The 24,415-nt window shown below is 44.5% G+C and overlaps 1 protein-coding gene across 1 annotated transcript; it reads right to left on the reverse strand.

Moving 5' to 3' along the window:
• Positions 1–16,419: 16,419 nt before the first annotated feature.
• Positions 16,420–17,346, reverse strand: LOC115464602 (galactoside 2-alpha-L-fucosyltransferase 2-like). The gene has a single exon (XM_030194963.1). It carries the CDS (start codon positions 17,326–17,328, stop codon positions 16,420–16,422), a length of 909 nt encoding a protein of 302 aa, XP_030050823.1. The 5' UTR covers positions 17,329–17,346.
• Between the last annotated feature and the right edge of the window lie 7,069 nt (positions 17,347–24,415).

Consider the following 24,415-nt stretch of genomic DNA (forward strand, 5'->3'; position numbering starts at 1 on the left):
AATTTCCTTATAACAGCTTCTATTTATAGTCTCAACTTGGAAACCATGCTATAGGACTACTGTAAGATCTTTGCACAGTCCCAGGTGCAGTTCCCCTATAGAAATAATCCCTCTATAAGATCTTTACATTGTCCCAGCAGTAATCCCCCTATAAGATCTTTATAGTGTCCATGCAGTAATCCCCCTATAGAAATAGTCCCTCTAGAAATGCTAAATAGTAGTAGTAGTAGTATAAGATCTTTACACTATCCCAGCAGTAATACCCCTATAGAAATAATCCCTCTATAAGAGCTTTACACTATCCCAGCAGTAATACCCCTATAGGAATACTCCCTCTATAAGATCTTTACATTGTCCCAGCAGTAATCCCCCCTATAGAAACACTCCACTGTATAAATTCTTCACATGCCCCCCCCCCCTTGCTCTCTCTTTCACACTCTAATATTTGCAGGGTTGATGTCACTTCATCCTGCCTCAGTTAATCTTGGAAGAAAGCTTAGCTCCTGTTACTCTCTGCCTGCTCCACTTGCTTACCTGCAAGTTCTTTTTGTTTTTGCGGGAGGGTTTTCTATTCCCTTTAGACACCGTCTCTCTCCTGGGAGGAAAGCTGGACTGAGGTGCTGGCTAGAGGACTCTGCTGTTCTACAACATTTTGAAGCCCTGCCTATGGGCAGAAGGAACAAACAGCAGCTGCACCTGCTCAGCTCTAGGAAAGGAGTTCAAGAGGGGAGGAGCAGTATCAGTTTAAGTTTATTGAAAAATCTACAGGTCTTTACCATCGGCCACTAGCTGTGCAGGAACAACTAATTCTGGAAAAAGAGATGGAGCTTTACAAGGAAGTTTACAAAAGCACTGTGCGACCTGTCTTGTGCCCGACCCTGGCAATCTGGCTGAGTTTTCCTGTTGGTTTAGGGTGGCACTGCTTTTAGCGGGGCACAGACTTATTCCACCAGACAAAAAATTGCTTACTAGTCCAAACTGTCTGAGGACCCTGCAGTTTCACTCTGCCTTCCCCTTCCTTTGCTCTGATGGATGCAAATTTAGAAGACAGCTGATGGAAAGCCTGGGCTTCCTTGGTTGGAGCAGGTGCACTGGCTCATGGATAATTCAGTGACACAACTGGTGACAGGAAAATCATAAGTACCCACACTGGGACAGATCAAAGGTCCATCAAGCCCAGCATCCTGTTTCCTACAGTAGAGAATTCACGTCATAAATACCTGGCAAGATCCCGAAAAAGTTCAATACATTTTATGCTGCTTATCCCAGAAATAAGCAGTGGATTTTCCCCAAGTCCATTTTAATAATGGTCTTTGAATTTTTCCTTTAGGAAGCCGTCCAAACCTCTTTTAAACCCCACTAAGCTAACCACCTTTACCACATCCTCTGGCAACCAAGTACAGAGTTTAATTACACATTAAGTGAAGAAAACCTCTCTCTGATTTGTCTTAAATTTACTTTGTAGCTTCATCGCATGTCCCCTAGTCCTAATAGTTTTGGAAAGAGTCAACAAACAATTCACGTCTACCCATTCCACTCCACTCATTATTTTAGAGTAAGGCAAATATTATACCTACATTAGCACCATTGCACTGGCTGCCAATTGTCTTATAGAACTGAATTTAATGTTCTTACATTGATTGTTAATGCATTGAATAATGCAGGTCCATCTCTGCTTGCCTCTGCTCTTAAAATTTATAAAGCTACATGTTCTCTCAGGTCTGAGAACAAGTACTCATTGGATGTTCCAAGTTTTCGACAAGCAGTAAGGAGCAGCTGTATTGAAAGCAAGACAAACTCTAAGAATCATCAGTATAAACTTTTTCCTCCAGGAGAAATGGGCCATCTTCAATTGAAGAAAGCGATAAGCCGATTGAAATACAGTTGATTGACCCGCGGACCCTGAGGAAGAAGGCGAAACTTGGGCTGAGTCGGGCCGTGGATTGGGTTCAGATGACTGTGTTCCGGTTAACTGCGTAGGATTTTTTTCAGCAGTGAGCTAAGTAACCATTAATTTGAGACTTCTTTAAAAATTGGAAAATAGAAGTGGGTTACCTGAATAGAGGTTTTTCAGCCAGTGATGATCGGGCGGTGCTCCCTTACGTTGTTTCACAACACAAGGAGCTCACGCCGGGATTGAGGCTTTTCCCCTATAAATTAAACATATATTTGATGCTATTTCTGTGTAGGAGTTTATATATTTTTATATGATAGTTGATTGATTTGACTGCCTATAGCTCCAATATTGACCATCTTCAAATATAGGCCATTTACCCTTGGATGATCAAGGAAGGATTCTAGAGTCTAGAATATGACCACCTCACTAACCCTGCCATGCTTGGATTTATTTTTTTTTTTTTTGGTGGGGGGGGGGGGGGTGATTTAGGTACAGGGAAGTGCCCAGATCCAAGAGATACTTTCTCTTACTTGGCTTAGGAATACGTTTAATTATAAATAATTTCAACACTGCATTATGAATTGAAACGCTATGATTATTTATTTAGAAGGCCGGCCGGTCAGCCAGTAAAGATTAGCACCCACATCCTGCATGGTAGCACAATACCATCTTCAAACGTTACATCAAAGGAAAACCTGTGAATGTTTCAATTAAAAGTGAAAGGCTGTTTCTTATCCATTTATCATCATCGTGTATATCATTCTGTTCCCACGTACAGCATTTCTTTCTCAAGCGTCCCACAGTTTTGAGTACGGGAAAATCACTTCGGACTGGAGACTATTTTTCTGTAGTCCAATTAACCCTTGCTATACCTGTGGACACTGGCCCTATAATTTACATTGACACTTCTAGCTCTCTGGTCGTGCGTATAGATGCTACCATCTGGCAAGTAAAATGGAGTCAAAGGTACATCACCCAATTTTCAAGGTTTCAGGTGATAGAGATTGCACAGTCTTGCATTACACTCCTCCCTGGAAACTCCTTTCACTGGGTAAATCTCTCTTATCTGCACCCTTCTCCTCCACCGCTAACTCCAGACTCGGTTCCTTTTATCTTGCTGCACCATATGCCTGGAATAGACTTCCTGAGCCAGTACGTCAAGCTCCATCTCTGGCCGTCTTCAAATCTAGGCTAAAAACCCACCTCTTTGATGCTGCTTTTAACTCCTAACCCTTACTCACTTGTTCAGTACTCATACTTTATCATCCCCACCTTAGTAATTCCCTTATCTCTTATTTGTCCTGTTTGTCTGTCTTAATTTATTTATTTTATTTATTTATTGCATTTGTATCCCACATTATCCCACCTCTTTGCAGGCTCAATGTGGCTTACAATACATCATGGATAGTGGAAATGAGAAGAGGTTAGGCAATTGGAGTTACAGCAGGTTTGTGTTGGATGGTAATGGAAAGCATAAAAGTAAGAGACAGGAGGCCTTGATTTACATTCATGGTATAAGTGTGAGTTTCACATGACTTGGTCTTTGTGATAGGTCTTGTCGAAGAGATGGGTCTTTAGTAGCTTCCGAAAGTTGGTTAGTTCATGGACCGCTTTCAGGTTACATGGTAATGGGTTCCAGAGCTGTGCGCTCATGTAAGAGAAGGTTGATGCGTGCATTAGTTTGTACTTTAGACTTTTGCAGTTGGGGAAATGAAGATTGAGGAATGTGCGAGAAGATTTTTTAGCATTCCTGGATGGTAGGTCTATCAAGTCTGACACGAATGCTGCAGTGGCGTAGCCACAAGTGGGTTTGGGTGAGCCAGGGCCCACCCATTTATGTCTCAGGCCCACCCAACAGTAGCACACGTTTAGTGGTAACTGGTGGGAATCCCAAGATCCACCAGCTGAAAATGTTCCCCTGATGGTAATGAAAACGCTACTCTCCATGACACTGGCACCTGCGCATGCTCAATTTTCAGTGCATGCCTGCTGCCAAGGTGGAAAGAAGCGTTTTCCCACCGAGATGGTTTTTTTTTTTGGGGGGGGGGGGGGGTAGAACACTTGGTGCCCACCCAAAATCTGTTGTCTGGCTACGCCCCTGGTATGCTGGGGCATCGCCATGGATGATTTTGTGTACTAGGGTGCATACTTTGAACGTGATGCACTCTTTGAGTGGGAGCCAGTGTAATTTCTCTCATAGGGGTTTAGCACTCTCATATTTTGGTTTGCCAAATATGAGTCTGGCTGCCGTGTTCTGGGCTGTTTGGAGGTTTTTTTTTTGAGTATTTGCTCCTTGCAGCCAGCGTAGAGTGAGTTGCAGTAGTCTAGATGACTGAGGACTAAAGATTGAACCAGATTACAGAAGACGGTCCTCAGGAAGAATGGTCTTACTCTTTTTAATTTCCACATTGATTGGAACATCGTTTTGGTTGTGTTTTTCGCGTGATTCTCAAGTGTTAGGTGTCGATCAATGGTGACACCAAGGATTTTCAAGGTGTCCGAGATAGGTAGGTTTATCTTTGGTGTGTTGATGGTGGTGAATTTGCTCGTGTTGTATTGAGAGGTAAGTACTAGGCATTGGGTTTTTTCTGCATTGAGTTTTAGCTGAAAGGCATCTGCCCAGGACTGCATGATTTGCAGGCTTTGGTTGATGTCGTTGGAAATTTCTTTTAGGTCTTAATTGAATGGGATGTAAATTGTTACATCATCGGCGTAAATGTATGGGTTGAGGTTCTATTTGGATAGTTGTTTGGCCAGAGGTGTCATCATTAGGTTGAATATAGTCGGTGAAAGGGGAGATCCTTGTGGAACTCCACATTCAGGTGTCCATGCGGTTGATGTAGTCGATTTTGATGTGACTTGATATAAGCGTGTGGTTAAGAATCCTTTAAACCAGTTAAGAACATTGCCTCCGATGCCAAAATATTCCAGGATGTGTAGTAGGATTCCATGGTCAACCATGTCGAAGGCACTGGACATGTCGAATTGTAGAAGTAATATGTTCTTGCCGGTTGCAATCGTTTGTTTGAATTTCGTCATGAGCGTAACTAATACTGTTTCTGTACTGTGATTGAAACGAAATCCTGATTGGGAGTCGTGCAGTATAGAGAATTTGTTTAGATATTCTTTGAGTTGTTTGGTTACCATTCCTTCTGTTACTTTGTTTATTAAGGGAATGGCTGCGACTGGTCTATAGTTGGTTAGTTCGCTCGCATTTTTCTTTGCGACTTTGGGTATGTGGGTGAGTAGAATGTTTCCTTTCTCCTTTGGGAAGAGTCCATTTTGTAGCATAAAGTTCACGTGTTTCGTTAGCTCTGTGATGAAGTGTTGGGGGGCTGATTTCATAAAGTTATTTGGGCATATGTCTAGTTTGCAATGAGATTTGGCGTATCTTTTAAGCGTTTGGGAGATAAGATCTTCCGATATTGTTTCAAATTCATTCCAGATCCTATCTGCTGGGTATTCTCCAGGGTTCGGGTCAAGGCAGTTTAATAAGGTAGTGTATTCGATGGAGCTGGTAGGTATTTTGAGTGGGAGTTGTATTATTTTCTCTTTGAAGTATTTCGCGAGGTTTTCTGCCTCTGGGGTGTCTGTGCTGTTGTTTGTGACTGGAGTGGTATTTAGCAGTTTGTTCCCGAGTTGGAAAAGTTTGTGTGTGTCCTTGTAATTTGGTCCAATTTCATTTTTGTAATATAGTCTTTTGGTCTGTCTAATGGTGTATTTATATTTTCTCCGGAGTTGTTTCCATTCATTAAGTGAGGGATCGTCTTTCCCTTTAGTCCATGCGCGCTCTAATTTCCTAACTTGTGTTTTGAGTTTTTTCAGTTCTTCGTTGAACCACGGTAATGAGTTCTTTCTACGTGTGGTTCTGGTTTGGATTGGGGCGATTTGTATAATATTGTTTTGCATCTATCGTCCCATTCTAGGAGAAATTTTGTTGTGTCTGCCTTTGTTGTCCATTCGTTATGGTAGATCTGTTGCCAGAATATTACCGGGTCTATTTTTCCTCTCGTGGTGTAGGTTTTTCGTTCTTGTTTATTGATTGTGGTTTTCGTTCGCCATTGGAGGGAGATGTATGCTTTGTAGTGATCTGACCACAGTGTGGGTGTCCATTTTGAATCTGCTGGTATAATGTTTTGGTCTGGGTCAAATCTATATACAATAATGTCTAGTGTATGTCCTTTGGTGTGTGTTGGTTGTGCCTTTGGTATGTAAAGGTCCCATAGTTGGAGGAATTCTTTGAATTCTTGGGTGCTTGTTGAGGTGAGTTCTTCTAGGTGCAGGTTGATGTCACCTATTATGATGAGGTTTGAGGTAGAGATGCATGTGTTCGAGATGAAGTCCATGAGGTGTGTTTGGGCGTCTTGCCATTTACCTGGTGGTCTGTAGAGTACGATTGCGTTAAGATGTTCCTGCAGGTTTGGGTGATTGATTCTAACCGATGCAATTTCGAGCTGGGGTAGGATGGTTTCGGCTGTGGTTGTGCTAGTGAACTCGGATTTATATATTAAGGCTATGCTGCCTCCCCTTTTCCCATTCCTTGCCAAATGAGCAATTTTGTATCCTGGTGGGCACAAGTCTAGGATTATGGGATCTTTGAGGTCATGGATCCAGGTTTCAGTGATGAATAGGAGGTCGAGAGTGTCTGTGGTGATTAGATTGTAAGCTCTGTTGAGCAGGGACTGTCTCTTCATGTTCAAGTGTACAGTGCTGTGAACATCTCTAGTAGTGCTTTAGAAATGATAAGTAGTAGCATTCTTTGGGATTCCGGAATCTTGCTACTCTTTGGGATTCCACACAGAATCTTGCTACTCTTTGTCCTTTTCCCTTATTTGCTACTCTTTGGGATTCCGGAATCTTGCTACTCTTTGTCCTTTTCCCTTATTTGCTACTCTTTGGGATTCCGGAATCTTGCAACCCTTTGGGATTCTGCATGGAATCTTGCTACCCTTTGTCCTTATCCCTTATCTGTCCTATTTGTCTGTCCTAATTAGATTGTAAGCTCTGTCGAGAAGGAACTGTCTCTTCATGTCCAGTGTACAGCGCTGCGTACGTCTAGTAGCGCTATAGAAATGATAAGTAGTAGTACACCCCCACTCCCTCCCCCCTTCTGTTCTGCACACTTTAAAAACAGTGTCAGCTTAGGCTCAGGGGATGGAAACACTGGATCAGGGACTACCCAATTGTGCAAAAGCCCTCTCCCTCTTCCCGCTTTGCTCTTTCAGATGCTCCTAACCCTGATTTTTAGGTTTTCCCCGTGTTGTTTTCCGCATATCTTGGTGCTTGCAGGAAAATGGGAAAAGCCAGCTGGGGAGACAGTCCACGGTGAAGTAACCTTGAGGAACCTACCCCGGCTTTATTCTCCTCTGCTAGGTGCTCTTTCCACTTTCTCACCTCTCAGAGAGGTTGCACAGGTCTGTCATCCTCTTCTGGCATGCTCACCCTTCAGACGATGGAAAGCAACAGTCGAAAAGGACAGCAATTCTGCTGAAATTTGCCATCTCAAGAAAAGAGGGCAGCTCCTAAAGAATTTTTGTGTATCAAAAGTATTTGACCCTACGGATTGACTGTCTAAAATTTACACCCCCCCCCCCCCCCCCCTTTCCATGTGTCAGTGAAGAGTACAGCCTGGGTACTTTTACTCCCATGCAGGGCAGGGCTAGCGGAGGAAACCACAGTTGCACAGATAATTTTGGATTCTTGTTTGCATTACAAGACGTATGAGGAGAGACTTGCTGACCTGAACATGTATACCCTGGAGGAAAGGTGAAACAGGGGTGATATGATACAGACGTTCAAATATTTGAAAGGTATCAATCCGTAAACAAACGTTTTCCGGAGATGGGAAGGTGGTAGAACTAGAGGACATGAAATTAGGTTGAAGGGGGGCAGACTCAGGAAAAATGTCAGGAAGTATTTCTATAAGTACCTGATAGAAACCCAAATAGTAGCAGCATTCCATGCTACCAATCCCAGGGCAAGCAATGGCTTCCCTCATGTTTGTCTCAATAGCAGACTATGAACTTTCCTCCAAGAACTTTTTAAAACCCAGATACACTAACCACTGATAGCACATCCTCCGGCAAGGAGTTCCAGAGCCTAACTATTCATTGAGTGAAAAAAATATTTCCTCCTATTTGTTTTAAAAGTATTTCCATGTAATTTCATTGAGTATCCCCTGGTCTTTGTACTTTTTGCAAGAGTAAATAAATCGATTAACTTCTGCTTTTTCTACACGGCTCAGGATGTTGTAAGACCTCAATCAAGAAAACCTTTTTGGCATTCTGATTAGCTTTTGCAAGGAAGACATATGTCTCCCAGCGATTTTCGCTGAACCCTAACCAAAGGTCGTTTTTAAGACCATCAATGTACAACTGAACTCCCTCCTGGAGTTTTTATTCTGTTGCGCTGAAAATCGAGACTCCTGAGGCAGGCCTATGGCCATAACACAGATCTGTGTCTAGTCTACAATAAACTATCGTCAATAATAGTCTGTTGTCCCAGTCTCTGAAGTCACTGGACCATTTCCCAGTGCCCTTCTTTATCGACTTCACATGGGATCTTGGCGTTCTTCCACTTTGATGGATTTTTTTTTCACATGCTCCCTTTTTAGATATACTGAAATCTCACCTTTATGAAGTTGTGGCATTCCCTTCCCCCCCCCCCCAAAAAAAAAATGTTGGGGATGCTATACTAATAAATTGGTCCTCCTCCTCCACCCCCCCCCCCCCCATTGATTATATGACTTCTTTGCTTTCCGCTTCTTCCCCCTCCCCCTCAGTAAACAGACAAACTAAACCAATGCTGACAGGACTGGTCTTGGTCACTGGATTTAAGCACTGACTGACATCCTGAAGCTTCATTGTGCCTTTTGCTCCCCTCCCCTCCATGGCTTCTATGGAGAGCACTAAACCTGGAACAGTTCTATAATGAAACGCAGAAGAAGGAGCCTTTAGAAATTTGGCCAGGGGGTTTGGTTCTAAAGGTCCTCACTATTCTTGAAAGATGGGTCTGTGATGGAAAATATTAAGAATTGCTTTTCAGTCTTGCTTTGACCGATAATACACTTTAAAATCTTCTTTGACCAAAAGGAACTTTCCTTGTAAATACAAAAACAGGTTGAATGAATGTTTAAGATAAGGCACATCGCAAAACACAGATTGGAATGTCTCTGAAGCCAGCCTGTGTAGGAGGGAGGCAGGGTATGCTTGAAGTTCAGGAGATAAGCCACCTGGCCAGTGGTTTGTTTATGTTAACCGAGAGCGTGTGACTGCATCCTCATGTACATTCTTGAAATTTTCCTTGGCTCTGGGAATAAGCTTTAGCTTAATAAAAAGGGGGGCTTGAGAGGTCACGTGGTGCGATGTGGGAGTGAAGTCGCAATTGTACTAAGCTCCTGCTACCCCCCATCATCTTTTGTATTTATCTAACCCTAGCGGGGCACCAACAAACTTTGGCTTGCCTGGATTGAAGAGCTGGTTGTTGTGCAGCGATCTGTCTGGTGGCACTGATTGAAAACAGCGGAATGGCGGCGAAACTCCAAAAAAAGGAAAAAAGCAAGCTCGCGGAACCCAAGATGGCGCCTGCGCTGCAGTCGCCGAGTTCGAGCGTTTGCTCAACGTGGACAGCTGAGATTACGGCGGAGGTAACAGCAGCTGTAGAGGCGGCCTTGGATAAGAAACTACAAGCGATATTTGATCGGGCGGACTCGGCCCACGAACGTTTGGATGGATTCCACCTGTATTTGGACCACGTCCAGCAGAGGGTCAGCGATATTGAGGGCCGCATGGGGAACACTGTTCAGCCGGTGGAGACTTTGCAGAAAAAGATAGCAGCCCTGGAGGATAAGCTCGATGACTTGGAGAACCGGTCTAGGCGCAATAACCTGCGCCTGGTTGGATTGTCTGAGCAGATTAAGGACTCTGAATTGGGCAGTTTTCTAGAGACATGGATCCCAACTGCGCTGAAATTGAATAACATGCTGGGCCCCCTGCAGATCGAACGAGCACACCGACTGGGGCCGAGGAAACAAGGAGCGGCAAGACCTCGAGCAGTGATTTTGAAAATCCTTAATTATGGCCACAAGCAGGCCATCCTCCAAGCAGTGCGCGCCGGAGAACTCAAACATGATGGTCAACAAATTCTCTGTTTCCAGGACTATTCCGCACGTGTGGCGGCAGCAAGGAAAGAATTCGCGCCAGTATGTGCGGTACTACATGAGAAAAAGATCAGATTCGCGCTGGTATACCCCACAAAATTGAGAGTGCACCATGGGGATACAGCAAAGTTCTTTGAGGACGTGACAGCAGCTAAAGACTTTATTCAAGGCCTAGCGCAGGAGGAGGCGGCCTGAAGGGAACAACAGTGATGAAGAATCCAAGCGCGTGCAGTTTGCTGAGCCACGTCTGAACAGAACTGTTAGCTTTTGGGACATCTGCAGACTAGGCCAAGATAATGAGAAATTAACTAGACAGAAAGTTTGCCACTGTTAAAATGTCCTGTACAGTGAGTATTTACCATACATAACATGGAGGGATGGTGGATAATGTCATGGTACGAATGGGGGTATAATCCTTGATAGGAATCTGGGAGGGCCCCTGAATAAGAAAAAGGAATACTTCTAGTTGGGGGCCTGAGCACCTTTGCGTGACGAGTTCTTATGGGAACTCGAGGGAGAGGAGGGGGGAAGATGAGGGGGAGGGTTGTGAAGGGGAGGGAGGGAGGGTGGGCTATGGTAGGGGAGGGGGGGAATTTAGCCTGAGGATGCGAGGGATAGAACTGAAAGGATGGAACTGGAGAGTGGTTGCTGTAGTGGTATATAGAGGGGAGAGGTGGTGGCTGGGACACCTTTCCCTTGATACAGATTATACCTGCTTTATGAGACTGTTCCTGACGGAATATGGTTAAACTGGTTACCTGGAATGTGGGTGGAGTAACCTCCCCGATTAAACACAGTAAGATCTTGCAAACCTTAAACAGACAAAAAGCCCACATAGCAATGCTGCAGGAAACCCACCTATCCTCGCAGAAGCATAAAAAATTGTGCAGCTGGTGGGTGGGTGATTATGTAGGAAGTCCATCCTCTAATAGAAAAGCGGGAGTCATTATACTATTTCGCAGAGGGCTCCCCCTTGTCAAGAAGAAGATGATTACAGATCCGAAGGGAAGATATGTCATGGTGGAGGTTCATGTGAACAATCAACCTTTGTTACTGGTGAATGTATATGCGCCGAACCAATATGATAAGCGGTTCTACCAAACCATAGTGAGACAGGTGCACTCTTTTGACCAAATGCCTATAATCATGGGAGGGGACTTTAATTCAGTATTTGATCCGCTAATGGACAGCACGGGCACCTCTAGGATAGGACCAGTGAATATGGGGAAGGGAATCCCACGGCTCTGCTCTTTACTGGACTTAGTAGACGCATGGCTTCTGTTCCACCCGGGGGAGAGGGATTATACCCACCTTTCTAGAGCGCACGGCACATTGTCACGCATAGATTATATTTTGGTTTCAGCTAGTAAAGTTACATCTCTATTACAGGTGGAAATAGGACCGACTCAGGTGTCGGATCACGCCTTGGTGTGGGTTTCCCTCTTGTGCGGGGGGGATGGAGGTCAGAGAACCCGCTGGTGTTTTCCCAGGGATCTATACTATGATGGGCAATTCACCCCATATATGCAAGCTCAATGGCGGGAATATACAGAATTTAATGAAGATACCTACCAAAGGGACCCGGTATTATTCTGGGAGGCGGCCAAAGCGGTGTTGAGAGGCGCTATTATCTCATACCATGCCCACAAGAAAAGGGCTAGGGATGCGGGGATTCTCCGTTTGGGGAAGATAGTAGGAAAGGCATGACAACGGTTTGGGTCCCAGCCCTCCAATTTACACAAATCTCAATTATTAGAGGTCCAGACGGCTTTGAATCAGCTAATACACGCGAAAGCAAAGAAATCTAATCAATATTTTCGATACCAATTATATAAACATGCTAACAAGCAGGGGAAACTGTTGGCCCGCCTGGTGAAACAGGTGGGAGGATCACGTTTTGTATCGCAAATTAGAGACGCGAAGGGAGGGCTTCAGCACACCACAGAGGGAGTGAACGAGGTCTTTAAGCAGTTCTATGAGAACCTGTACTCGGCCCCTGAGGATCACGGGCTTCAGGCTGAGTGGTATTTAGCAGGCCAACAACTCCCCCAAATTACAGAGAAACAACAAGAAAGCCTTAATGGGGAAATCACAGAAGACGAGGTGAGCCGGGGTATAAGGGACAGTCAGTTGAACAAAGCCCTTGGAGGAGATGGGCTTTCCGCAGAATTTTATAAACTTCTTAGTCAGGATATAGTGCCTTGCCTAACGGGGGTGTTTAATAGGTTTGTCCAGCTGGGAATTTTGCCAGAGTCATTGCGGAAAGCGCAAATAGTGGTGCTATTAAAGCCAGGTCGGGATCCCCTGCAAGCTGGTTCTTATAGACCCATTTCCCTATTGCCCTTTGAAACCAAACTGTTTGCCAATATTTTGGCAAACAGATTAGCTAGAGTACTGCCAGAGATAGTGGAGGAGTCACAGGTAGGATTTGTTTGGGGTAGATCAGTAGTACGAAATATGAGGCAAATTTTGGGGGCCCTAGAGACCATACATCGTTACTCTACCCCAGCCCTGATAGTTAGTTTTGATGCCGAAAAGGCCTTTGACCATGTCAACTGGGATTTTATGTTTGCCATCTTACGGACATATGGTTTGGGGGGGTTCTTTCATGAAGCTATAAAGGCCCTGTATCATAGATCATCTGCGGAGGTTTTGGTTAATGGTCAGGCATCAAGAACTTTTGAGATAGCCCGAGGAACAAGGCAGGGATGCCCTCTCTCACCGCTCCTTTTTGTCCTGGTGATGGACCCCTTAATTAGGGAATCAGGCGGACGGAGGAGGTGAGAGGAGTGCAGATTGGAGTAGAATCTTTCAAGATCTCTGCCTTTGCAGATGATCTACTAGTAGTGTTAGAAGATCCCCAGACATCCTTGCCATCCTTGATGGAGCTTTTTGCAGAATTCGGGGATTTCTCCGGATTCCGCCTTAATTTAGATAAATCAGAGGCTATAACCCTCCATATGAGGGAGGACCAATGGGAGAGATTACAATGTCCATTTAAAAGAGCTGGTGCCGCATTCAAATACCTGGGAATCCTACTCACTAAAGACCCTAGTCAACTTGAAGAGATCAACATAGCAAATTTGTTAGCACGCACAAAAGAAATTCTGGGAAGATGGGAAGGGTTGCCGCTGTCTTTGATGGGACGTATTGCACTGTACAACATGGTACTGTTCCCTAAGTGGCTATATTTCATGCAAACAATCCCACTATATCTTAAACAACGGGAAATAAAAGCACTTCAAGGCATGCTTTCCAAATTTTTTTGGGCTAGGAAGAGACCTCAGATAAAGTTTGGGTACCTTATGGGGAAAGGGACAGAAGGGGGATTTGGGGTCCCAGATATTAAACTTTACAATATGGCCTGCATACTACGTCATCTAGGGGATTGGTATCAACAAACAGAGGCCTACACCCCATTGTCCATGGAAAAAGAATTGTGTAGTCCTCTGAACATATTTTATATACTACACGCGGTTTTGAAAGAGCTGCCAACACACTTACGATCTAATGTTCTGATAGGACCTATGCGGGCGTTGTGGAGAGATTTGGCGAGGATGTGGTCCTTTGATTGCAGGTGTAGTAGCTTACTTCCCCTGCAGGGAAACGACGCATTCCGTCCTGGCATGGATAACCCCAGAGTGCGGTCATGGGAGGGGATGGGGATTCGATTCTTACATCATTTGCTGAGGCCCAATAGAATTGTTAGATCTATGGAGGAACTTAATATAAATTCTTCAGACTGGGGAGCTTGCTATGCATATGAACAAATGAGACACTATGTGACATCTTTGCCGAGCAGGGCGCTGGGTGTTGATTTGACCACCAAGCTGGAAGATCTTTTTGAAATGCCGTCGGGTGATCCAATTTCAATTTCCCTGTTATACAAACGATTGATAAGGGCTTGGCCACAGAGAGATTTGGGGAAATTGGCAGCTAAGTGGACTGTGGACATACAGATGGGGGTTTTGTCTCAGGAGCTCTTGAGGGGGATGAGAGGGATGGGGAAATGGACCCAGAGCGTAGAGCTTCGGGAATGCCAGGCCAGAGTGATCTACCGAGCATACACATCTCAATCACGCCTCTGTAGGATGGGGTACTTAGATTCGGCTCACTGTAAGCGCTGTGGGGCGAACCAAAATGATTTCTATCATGCCTTCTGGATGTGCTCGGCTATTAAGGCATTCTGGTGTAGGATAACTAGGTTCTTGGGAAGGCTTGGGGGATATAGAGTCAGACAACTGGCAAAATGTATTCTATTAGGTTGTCAATCCCCGGTAGAGGGAGGAACAGTTCATCAGAGTGCACTTGCTCATAAGGCATATCTGGTTGGTATGAAATGCATCCTGGTAAATTGGACTTTGGAGAGGGGCCCCTCTTTTTGGCAATGGCGTAACCGCTTTCATGCCTTACTTTTGATGGAACTCCAGGATTCTTTGCTCAATTCCAAAAGACAAAACAACTTTTACTTAACATGGATAGGATATCTTAATGTAATGTCTCCTAAAACTAGAAGCTATATTCTTAATAAACTTACAGTACTGGCTAGTCCCACTCCAGCAACTCAAGCTAACTAATGAGATCGAGGTTCCTTGAATTTGAGAGTTGGAGGTTACTCAGGCTAAAGGGGGGAGGGAGGGGGATGGGAGGTAGATTCTTTGTATCATCTTATGTTAGTCATTATTGGGAGAGACACCTTACGGGTGTTGGGGAGAGGGCCAACAGATTTTGGGCCTTCTGTTCTAACTCAGGGGTGTGCAAAGGATACCCCAAAAATTTAAGTTTTCGGTCACAGTTTGTGGTGGATTGTTGAAATTTAACATTTACATGCTGCCAGCTCCTGGCCGAGGGGCATGGAAATTGGTTTCAGATGACAGTGAAGGAATGTTATTGGTAGTATGTATTGGCTATAGGTTATTAATATAATACTGAGTTTGATATGTTAAGCGGTCTAGGTTGAAGGTGGGGGGGAGGGGAATTAAAAGACGGAAAAAATACAAAATTATTGAACACAGTTTGTGTATTGTTTTTTGGCGTACATCTCTATGTATGTGATATGTTCAATAAAAATTGTTTTAACATAAAAAGGGGGGCTTGTTGCAGCAGAGTTCTGAGGCTCATCTGTGGGTGGATGAACCGTGCAGAGGACTTGTTCCTGGTCATAAGGAGACTTTGGGCTTTCGCTGCAACAGGCCTCCCGGCTGATGAAATAAGGGCCTGAAATTCCTAACCAGTGATGTTGTATGTATAATATGTATATATCTGTCTTACAGCTCTTTAGTTAGATGATTTGATCAGCATGCTTATTTCTTAATCTGACTTAATCAGTGTGTATATTTCTTAATCACTGTGTAATTGGAACAATAATGACTTATACACTCTCCATTTAAAGTACTAATAAAGAGTTTCATTTACCCAATTCGAATCCAGAAGAATCTGTATTCTTTGAGCAGTCTGTAGTGATTAAGTGAGCAGGTTGCACTACCTAAGCAATACAGGGTCCATGGCTAATTCCTCAGATGAATACTAACCTATCCAGGACATTATCATTCTGTACAAAAAACAAGAGAATTTGGTAATTATCTTGCAAGCCCTGGAGTTCATGCTACGGGGCTAGATGAGGCACCCCTAACCAATAAAGCAGACATCAAAGTGAAACAGGAACTGGTGAGTTAAGTACCATGCGTGGTATTGGGTGGCCACTAGAGATGGAAACCCCCTATGTTTTCTGCTGTCATCAGCCTGCTACCTGGAAATGGAGAGCCAGGTTTAACTCGAAGAGCTAAAACATCCATACCCATTATCGAAAATACCAGCTGATATCAAATTAAAAAAGAGAATGCAGTAAAATTAACCAAATCCAGAAAAAGAAAATCTATATTCAATTACCCCAACCCTCTTTTCTTCTTTTTAGATGAAGTGAGAAGGACAAGGCCACTTCTGAACACAGGCTCCTTTCCACAGCAGAACAACCTCAGAGGACTGAGCGGATCATGTCGTCCTCAACCCAAGTCCTTTTCTTCACTTGGGAGTCACTTGCCAAACTGAGCTCAGGAGCCATTGAGGCAGAAGATTCCAGAAACACCGCTACAGAGCATGTCCTTATCAGGACAACCAGTATTCCTCTACACCGCATCTACTGTCTTTATGCCCAGTTGCTTCTTCCATGCTGGTGAAAGTGACCTAAGCTAAGGTATTCTGTATGAGGGTAAAATTACTAGCTCCTTCCACTGATTTATAAGAGTTCATACACCCCGAGGTCTCAAAGGTTGTCAAAGAGGGAACTGCAGAATCTAAGGATGATGTCAATATGCCTGTGTGGATATCCCAGGTAGGTCCATACCAGACCCTACTGCCAGTCCTCTTATAGATCAAAGAAACTACCCAGAGTCTCTTTTACATAAGCTTTCAGCAATGAGTATTCATTGTTCCCATGTTTAGAAAGAATAGATGAAAGGTCAGCGGGGATCCACATCCACTCTGGAAGGTAAGCAGCATTGTAACGAAAGACATTCAAGAAATCAGAGTCTGGTAGAGTGAAGGTGAGGTAAATAGTCTCCCCTCCTGCCAGGTAACTCGCCCAGTAACCAAAAGTGCAGATGGTCATGATAGTGTGGTTGCAGTGGGCAAGAAGGGCTAAATCTTTCCTGGGTGTGGACTCCACCCCATCCCCAGAGAAGTAAACATCACCTCTAGAAGCATTAATGTTCTTCTTACACCAGTGCATTCCATTGCTGGTCACCACAAAGACGGGTTCCTGATACTTAATACAGAAATAGTCTATCGCCTTCTCCAGGTAGGCCTTGTCTGCCACCACCCCTTTCCATCTGTTGAGCATTACATAGACATAGTCCCCCCTTCGCATGTGAACCCCAATGAAAGTGGCATTCTTCCTTGTCCCTTTCACCTGCTCTAAAAGCTTGTTGGCCTCCTCCCTGATGAAGTCATGGAAGGTGAACTTCCGGAGAATCTCCTCTCGGATGTGGTGGTAGAAGGTCCATAAGTTGAGATAGCCAGTGAGCCTCACGTATTTTCCCTCAATGTGTTTGTACTCTTCCGACATCCAGTCATGGAGTTCACAGTTCCTCCAGGCCACTTGATGGTTTACATCCTTGTGCATGACAGGCAGTGTAATGTTGAAGATAGGAGCCAACCAGGCATGCATTTCTGGCACAATATATGCCTTATGGCTGTTGAGCTTGGCCAATGCATACAAAGAGGCATAGGCACCCATTTGATTGCCCAAGCGGCCAATGGAGTTCACAGTCCACATACCAACGGTCTGGATGGTCCTTATCTGGAGGGAAGTGGGGTGCAAGGTTCTGTCTTGCAAAAAAGTCCATATGTTGCTCAGATGCAAGACTGGAAACTAGATGGAGGTTGCAATAAGAAGAAAGATAAAGTAGCTCTTTCTTTGAGCTGTGAAGGCTTTGAGGTTCATCTTCTTACTCTGAAACCTGTAGAAGGCATAAAAGAACAAAAGAGAAGGATGTCAATCTATGCAGTATCCATCTCAGCATGACACAAACAATAATGGAATCACTCCTAAAATCAAAAAGCTAGACTGTGAATATATAAAAATAAAAATCCTAGGAATTCTAATGACTATCAAGCTTATTTTCGAAAGTGATCGCCGGCCATAAATCGGGAGATAGCCGGCGATCTCACAAAAGCGGCCAAATTGGTATAATCCAAAGCGGCTTTTTTGACAGCATCGCCACTTTCCCGTCGCCTCGCCGGCGAAAGTTCAAGGGGGCGTGTCGGCGGCATAGCGAAGGCGGGACATGGGCGGGCATGGGCGTGGCTAACAGATGGCCAGTTTTCACGGATAATGGAAAAAAAAAGCGGCATTCAGCAGTATTTCGCCGGGTTTACTTGGTCCTTTAATTTTCACGACCAAGCCTCAAAAAGGTGCCCCAACTGACCAGATGACCTCCCCGTACTCCCCCAGTGGTCACAACCCCCTCCCACACTAAAACAATAAAACTAAAAACCTTTTATGCCAGCCTGTATGCCAGCCTCAAATGCCGTACCCACCTCCATGACAGCAGAAAGTGTTCTATCCTCTGACAGCCTTTCCCTGGTTGTGATGTGGCTCTTGTGGCTCTTGGGTGAGTGTGACACCTTTTCTGTTAGGTGCACTGCAGAGTCACATCAGCAATACATTGTGGTGGGTGTAGGGTAGTGGGCTCTACTCCCATGGTGCTTTTCCCCCCGTTAACTGGGTCAGAGTGTGTCCAGTTTTGTTTCCGGTAGTCCATGAGGTAGTGGCCATTTTTGTAAGCCACTTTTAGATCCCTTTCATGTGCTACCCACATTAGAGAACTTAGTTCTCCAATTGGTTCAAAACTCTGCTGCCCGTCTCATCTTCCGCCAGGGTCGCTTTACTCATACTACCCCTCTCCTCAAGTCACTTCACTGGCTCCCTATCCGTTTTCGCATCCTGTTCAAACTTCTTCTACTAACCTATAAATGTACTCACTCTGCTGCTCTCCAGTATCTCTCCACACTTGTCCTTCCCTACACCCCTTCCCGTGCACTCCGTTCCATGGATAAATCCTTCTTATCTGTTCCCTTCTCCACTACTGCCAACTCCAGACTTCGCGCCTTCTGTCTCACTGCACCCTACGCCTGGAATAAACTTCCTGAGCCCCTACGTCTTGCCCCATCCTTGGCCACCTTTAAATCTAGACTGAAAGCCCACCTCATTAACATTGCTTTTGACTTGTAACCACTTGTAACCACTCGCCTCCACCTACCCTCCTCTCCTCCTTCCTGTACACATTAATTGATTTGATTTGCTCACTTTATTTTTTGTCAATTAGATTGTAAGCTCTTTGAGCAGAGACTGTCTTTCTTCTATGTTTGTGCAGCGCTGCGTACGCCTTGTAGCGCTATAGAAATGCTAAACCGTAGTAGTAGTAGTAGTTATTACCTTGAATGTTGCTGAAAGAGGACATTGTGCACTATTCTGCCAGCTCTGACCTAGTGCTAATCTCAGTACCAGACAGACTATTTGCCAGTGGGGCACAACCTCTGATCTGATCTGACTAAACGTGCTTTTTCAAATAAAGGACTTTTTCAAAGAGATTAGTCTTCAGGTGTGAACTGCTGTGCCAAGGTTATACAGCAGCAACAAGTCCTAGAGGCCTGCGTGTATGCAGGTCCCTGGAGCACTTTTAGTGGGTACCGCAGTGCACTTAAGGCAGGCGGACCCAGGCCCATCCCTCCCCCTACCTGTAACACTTGTGCTGGTAAATGGGAGCCCTCCAAAACCCACTGTACCCACATGTAGTTGCCCCCTTCACCCCTAAGAGCTACGGTAGTGTTGTACATTTGTGGGTAGTAGGTTTTTTGGGGGGGGGGGTGGGGGGGTTAGGGGGCTCAGCACCCAAAGTAAGGGAGCTATGCATGTGGGAGTTTTTTCTGAAGTCCACCGCACTGACCCCTAGGGTGCCCAGTTGGTGTCCTGGCATGTCAGGGGGGCCAGTGCACTAAGAATGCTGGCTCCTCCCATGACCAAATGCCTTGGATTTCGCCGGGTTTGAGATGGCCGGCAGTTTTTTCCATTATCGCTGAAAAACAAAACCGGCGATCTCAACCCCGGCCAACTCTGGCATTTGGCCAGGCTAAACCGTATTATCGAAAAAAAAGATGGCCGGACATATTTTTTGAAAATACGGTTCCGGCCAGCTGTTGCACTGCCGCCAAAATAGATTGCCGGCAACGTTCGATTATGCCCCTCCACATCAGTCAACTTCCAAGACAAGGGAATTTGAACCATATCTCCCCAAGCACCCATCTGAATCTTCCTCACACCCAGATTTGTCCACCATGTGCCCCACCACCACCACCTCTGATCAATGCTGCAAACCTGAGTCCTGCTGATGGTCAATACAATGCTTTCTCTCAGCAGAGCAGCCAGCCCAGGAGAAAGGACCTGGAGCAGTTACAGTAAATCCAGGGAATGCCTTGTGACCCAGGTGAAGGATGAGAGGCGAGGGGCAAAGGTGCTGGAGCAGAACAGCCCTTGGCACTGTTTCCTAGTCTTCTGGGAAGACTTAGTTTTTCTGCACAATCTCTGCTGTTTCAAGGCAGGATGTGTTACATTAACTGTGCTATGGAGAAAAGCTAGCTATTGCTTCTAAATGTAAGAGAAAATAACGTTAAGGTTTTATACTGCTGGTATTTAACTCCAGGCTAGTTCGGACTGTTGGCGACACTGTGGTCAGTGTGGTACTCTGGGTCATATTTGGTGGTCCTGTGGAGTTGGCTCCTTTTGGAAATCTATTCAGTTTCAGGGGCCCTTCTACTAAGACGTATAAGTGTCTACGCGCGCCCAACTTGTGCCAAAATGGAGTTACCGCCCGGCTACCGCGTGGCTCTTGCGCTAAATTCATTTTTGGCATGCGTCCGATACATGCGTCTGAAAAATAATTTTTATTTTCGGACACGAGTATTGGGCGCGCCTAGGTCATTACCACCCGTTTACCACGTGAGACTTTACCACTAGATCAATGGCTGGCGGTAAGGTCTCAGACCCAAAATGGACGCGCGGCAATTTTTGTTTCGCCACACGTACATCTTCGGCAAAAATTTTAAAAAGGCCTTTTTTTACAGCTGTGCTGAAAAATGATTCTGCGCGCGCCCAAAACCCGCACCTACACTACCGCAGGCCATTTTTCAGCGCACCTTAGTAAAAGCAATATCCTGTATGTGTGTGCTTTTCTTTTTAGAACACTCTTCACTCTGGCAACATCCTTTTGAGTCCCAATTGTAATTTTTTTTTTTTTTTTGCAAAGATCTGGGTGATGAAATTGAAACTCAGCTTGTTGATCTACAATCAAAGGTTTTAGGCAAAGGGTGGGGTGACTGATGTAACTGAGAACAATGACCTAGTATCTGGCAATTTTAGGATACTCTACAATGCCAGAATTTTAAAATAAATATTTTTTTGCATCTTGAACCTCTTCTATTTAAGTGTTGCTTTGATATTTTGGTCCCGTGGATATTCAAGTTGGTTTGGGCTTCTCCAATTGACGGACACTTCTACTGCAGTTCCACATAAGAGAACTGGGACACCTGGTGAGCAAGTCAGATCTGGATTCTTGCATTTCTAATTTGTCAGTGTTAGGTTGACTAACAGAGAACTCTATTTTTATCTAGTTGAGAATTTGTTTGGACAAAGTTCAAGTTCTCCATCTTAGATAGTCTGGAATAAGGGAGGGTCACAGCACAAGACAGTTTAAGTGGTTTTGACAGAACAAGTTTGAAGGTTGTGAAATAAGGGATCAAGACATATTGAAGGTGTTTATGGACATGTCCGCCACTTTTGACACAGTTGACCCTATCCTTCTGTTAGAGACGCCCATAGGAATGCATTGGTGTCTCTAACGTTTAGCGCGCCCATAATTTTAGCATGCGCCAAAAACGTGAGCGCGCCTTAGTAAAAGACGCCCAAGGTGTTGGCATGGTAGACTTCTTTTTTGGAGTGAAGAACTTACTTTGCTTACTGAGGTTCTTCTGTCTCATCATTTTAATAAGGAGGATGGGATGACTTCCCTATGAGGAAAGGCTGAAGCATCTAGGGCTCTTCAGCTTGGAGAAAAGACGGCTGAGGGGAGATATGATAGAGGTCTATAAAATAATGAGTGGAGTTGAACGGGTAGACGTGAAGCATCTGTTTACGCTTTCCAAAAATACTAGGACTAGGGGACATGTGATGAAGCTACAATTTACTCAACGTGTAATTAAACTCTGGAATTCACTGCCAGAGAATGTGGTAAGAGCAGTTAGCAGGTGGGGTTTATAAAAGGTTTGGATGGCTTCCTAAAGGAAAGTCCCTAGACCATTATTTAAATGGACTTGGGGGAAAATCCACTGTGTATTTCTAGAATAAGCAGCATAAAATGTATTGTAGTGTTTTGGGATCTTGCCAGGTACTTGTGAGCTGGATTGGCCACTGTTGGAAACAGGATGCTGGGCTTGATGGACCTTCGGTCTGTCCCAGTATGGCAATACTTATGTACTTTTATTAAACATTTAGGTGCAAGGGATGGGATGACTTCCCTATGAGGAAAGGCTAAAGCAGCTAGGGCTCTTCAATTTGGAGAAAAGACGGCTGAAGGGAGATATGATAGAGGTCTATAAAATAATGAGTGGAGTGGAAAGGGAAGACGTGAATCAATTGTTTACTCTTCAAAAATACTAGGACTAGGGGGCATGTGATGAAGCTACAAAGTACTAAATTTAAAACGAATCAGAGATAATATTTCTTCACTCAAAGTGTAATTAAACTCTGGAATTCGTTGCCAGAGAATGTGGTAAAGGCGGTTAGGTTAGCAGCGGTTTAAAAATTTTGGACAAGTTCTTGAAAGAAAAGTTGACAAACTGGTTTTGATTCCCTCTGCTGCCTAACAGTTGGCAGTGGGTTGAGATCCTGGAGAACCAGGTCCAATATCTTGGGCAAGTCACGTAGCCTTCCTTGGCTCCAGGAACAATATACTACTTGGGTTATGAGCCCATTAGGGACAGTGCAAAGTACCTGTACAATCGTATATAAAGTGCCTCAACTAGAAAGAGCAAACTTAATAACATATGATGAAAAAAATGATTATTATGATGGACTTGGGAAACTCCACTGCTTATACCTGGGATAAGAAGCGTGAAATCTATTTTACTCTTTAGGGATCCTGCCAGGTGCCTGTGAGCTCGATTTGCCACTGGGCTTGGTGGACTTTCAATCTGTCCTAGTATGATGATGCTTCTGTTCTTATTTATTTATTTATACAATTATAACCCACTTCATCCTAAGCAGCGTACAGATAAAGGGATCATTCCAGCTGATATTCTGCCGGTGGCAGTCTGCATTTCTTTAAATGCTCACTCTACCAGCCAGTGGCATACCGAGGGCGGGGTGGTGGGGGTGGTGGTTCACCCCGAGTGCACGCTGCAAGGGGATGCAGGGAGCAGCTGCACGGCTGTTGGCTCTACCAGTTCCCTGCTTCCTCTGAGGTTACTTCCTGTTCCAGGGAAGGGAGCCAGTGAAGCCGACAGCACACCCAGGAGGTAAGAAGGAGTGGGGGGTGGAGGTGATGGGGGGGGGGGGGGAGGTGATGCACCGGGGGGGAGGGGTGCAGTACCAATCCACCCCAGGTGCCAGACGACCTAGGAAAGCCACTGCTACCAGCTAATTTACATAATATGCCTATCCAGGGAATCAAAAAAGGCAATGAAAAACCTGCTATCCATGGACACCATCAACAGAAAGGGAAGAAAGAACTTAACAAACTCACATATCAAGAAGACAGACAACTGATAGAAATCACCACTACCCTGAACCCAACTGAACATCACCAAATAATACAAATAGGTTACATTAATGCCAGATCTGCAGTTAATAAAAACACAATAATAACTGACTGGATTACTGCTGACCATCTTGATTTCCTACTTATTAGCGAAACTTGGATCCATGATTCCAAAGACCCAATAATCTTAGAACTCTGTCCTCCAGGATACAAAATTACCCACTGGACAAGAGAAGGAAAAAGAGGAGGAGGCATAGCAATAATTTATAAATCTCAATTCACAGTCACAATAAAAGCAGAATCTATGCTTCCTCAACTTGATATAGCCTCAGTCAGAATCAACCACCCTAACCTACGTGATCACCTAAACCTAATCCTATTCTACAGACCCCCGGGCAACTGGCAAGACTCACAAACGCACTTTATGGACTTCATATCAAGTACTTGTGTTTCCAGCCAGAACCTCCTCATAATAGGAGACATCAATCTTCACCTTGAAGATATTAAGGCAAGCAATGTAAGTGAATGCAAGGACTTCCTCCAACTATGGGAGCGCCATTGGCCAAACATGCAACCCACCCATAACAAAGGACACACACTAGATATTATCACCCACAAATTCTCACCAGAACCTAACCTCACACTTACAGATACAAAATGGACAGCCATGCCATGGTCCGATCACTACAAAGCAAACCTTTCACTCCGTTGGAGAACAAAAAAGGCACAACAAAAACAAGAGCAAAAAACATATACTATGAGAGGCAAAATAGACCCACTAACATTCTGGCAACAATTCTATACCGACGAATGGACAACACCTACAGACTCACCCCAATTTCTCCAAGACTGGGACAACAGATGCAGAACAGTACTAGACAATATAGCACCACTTCAAACCAGAACCTCACATAGAAAAAAATTCAATACCATGGTTTAATGAAGAACTAAAAGAACTAAAAACACAGGTCAGAAGATTAGAAAGAGCATGGAGTAAGAAAAAAGATGAACACACACTCAAAAACTGGAAACAGCTACAAAGAAAAAGCG

This window comes from Microcaecilia unicolor, chromosome 3, assembly GCF_901765095.1.
Source record: "Microcaecilia unicolor chromosome 3, aMicUni1.1, whole genome shotgun sequence".
Lineage (NCBI taxonomy): Eukaryota > Metazoa > Chordata > Amphibia > Gymnophiona > Siphonopidae > Microcaecilia > Microcaecilia unicolor.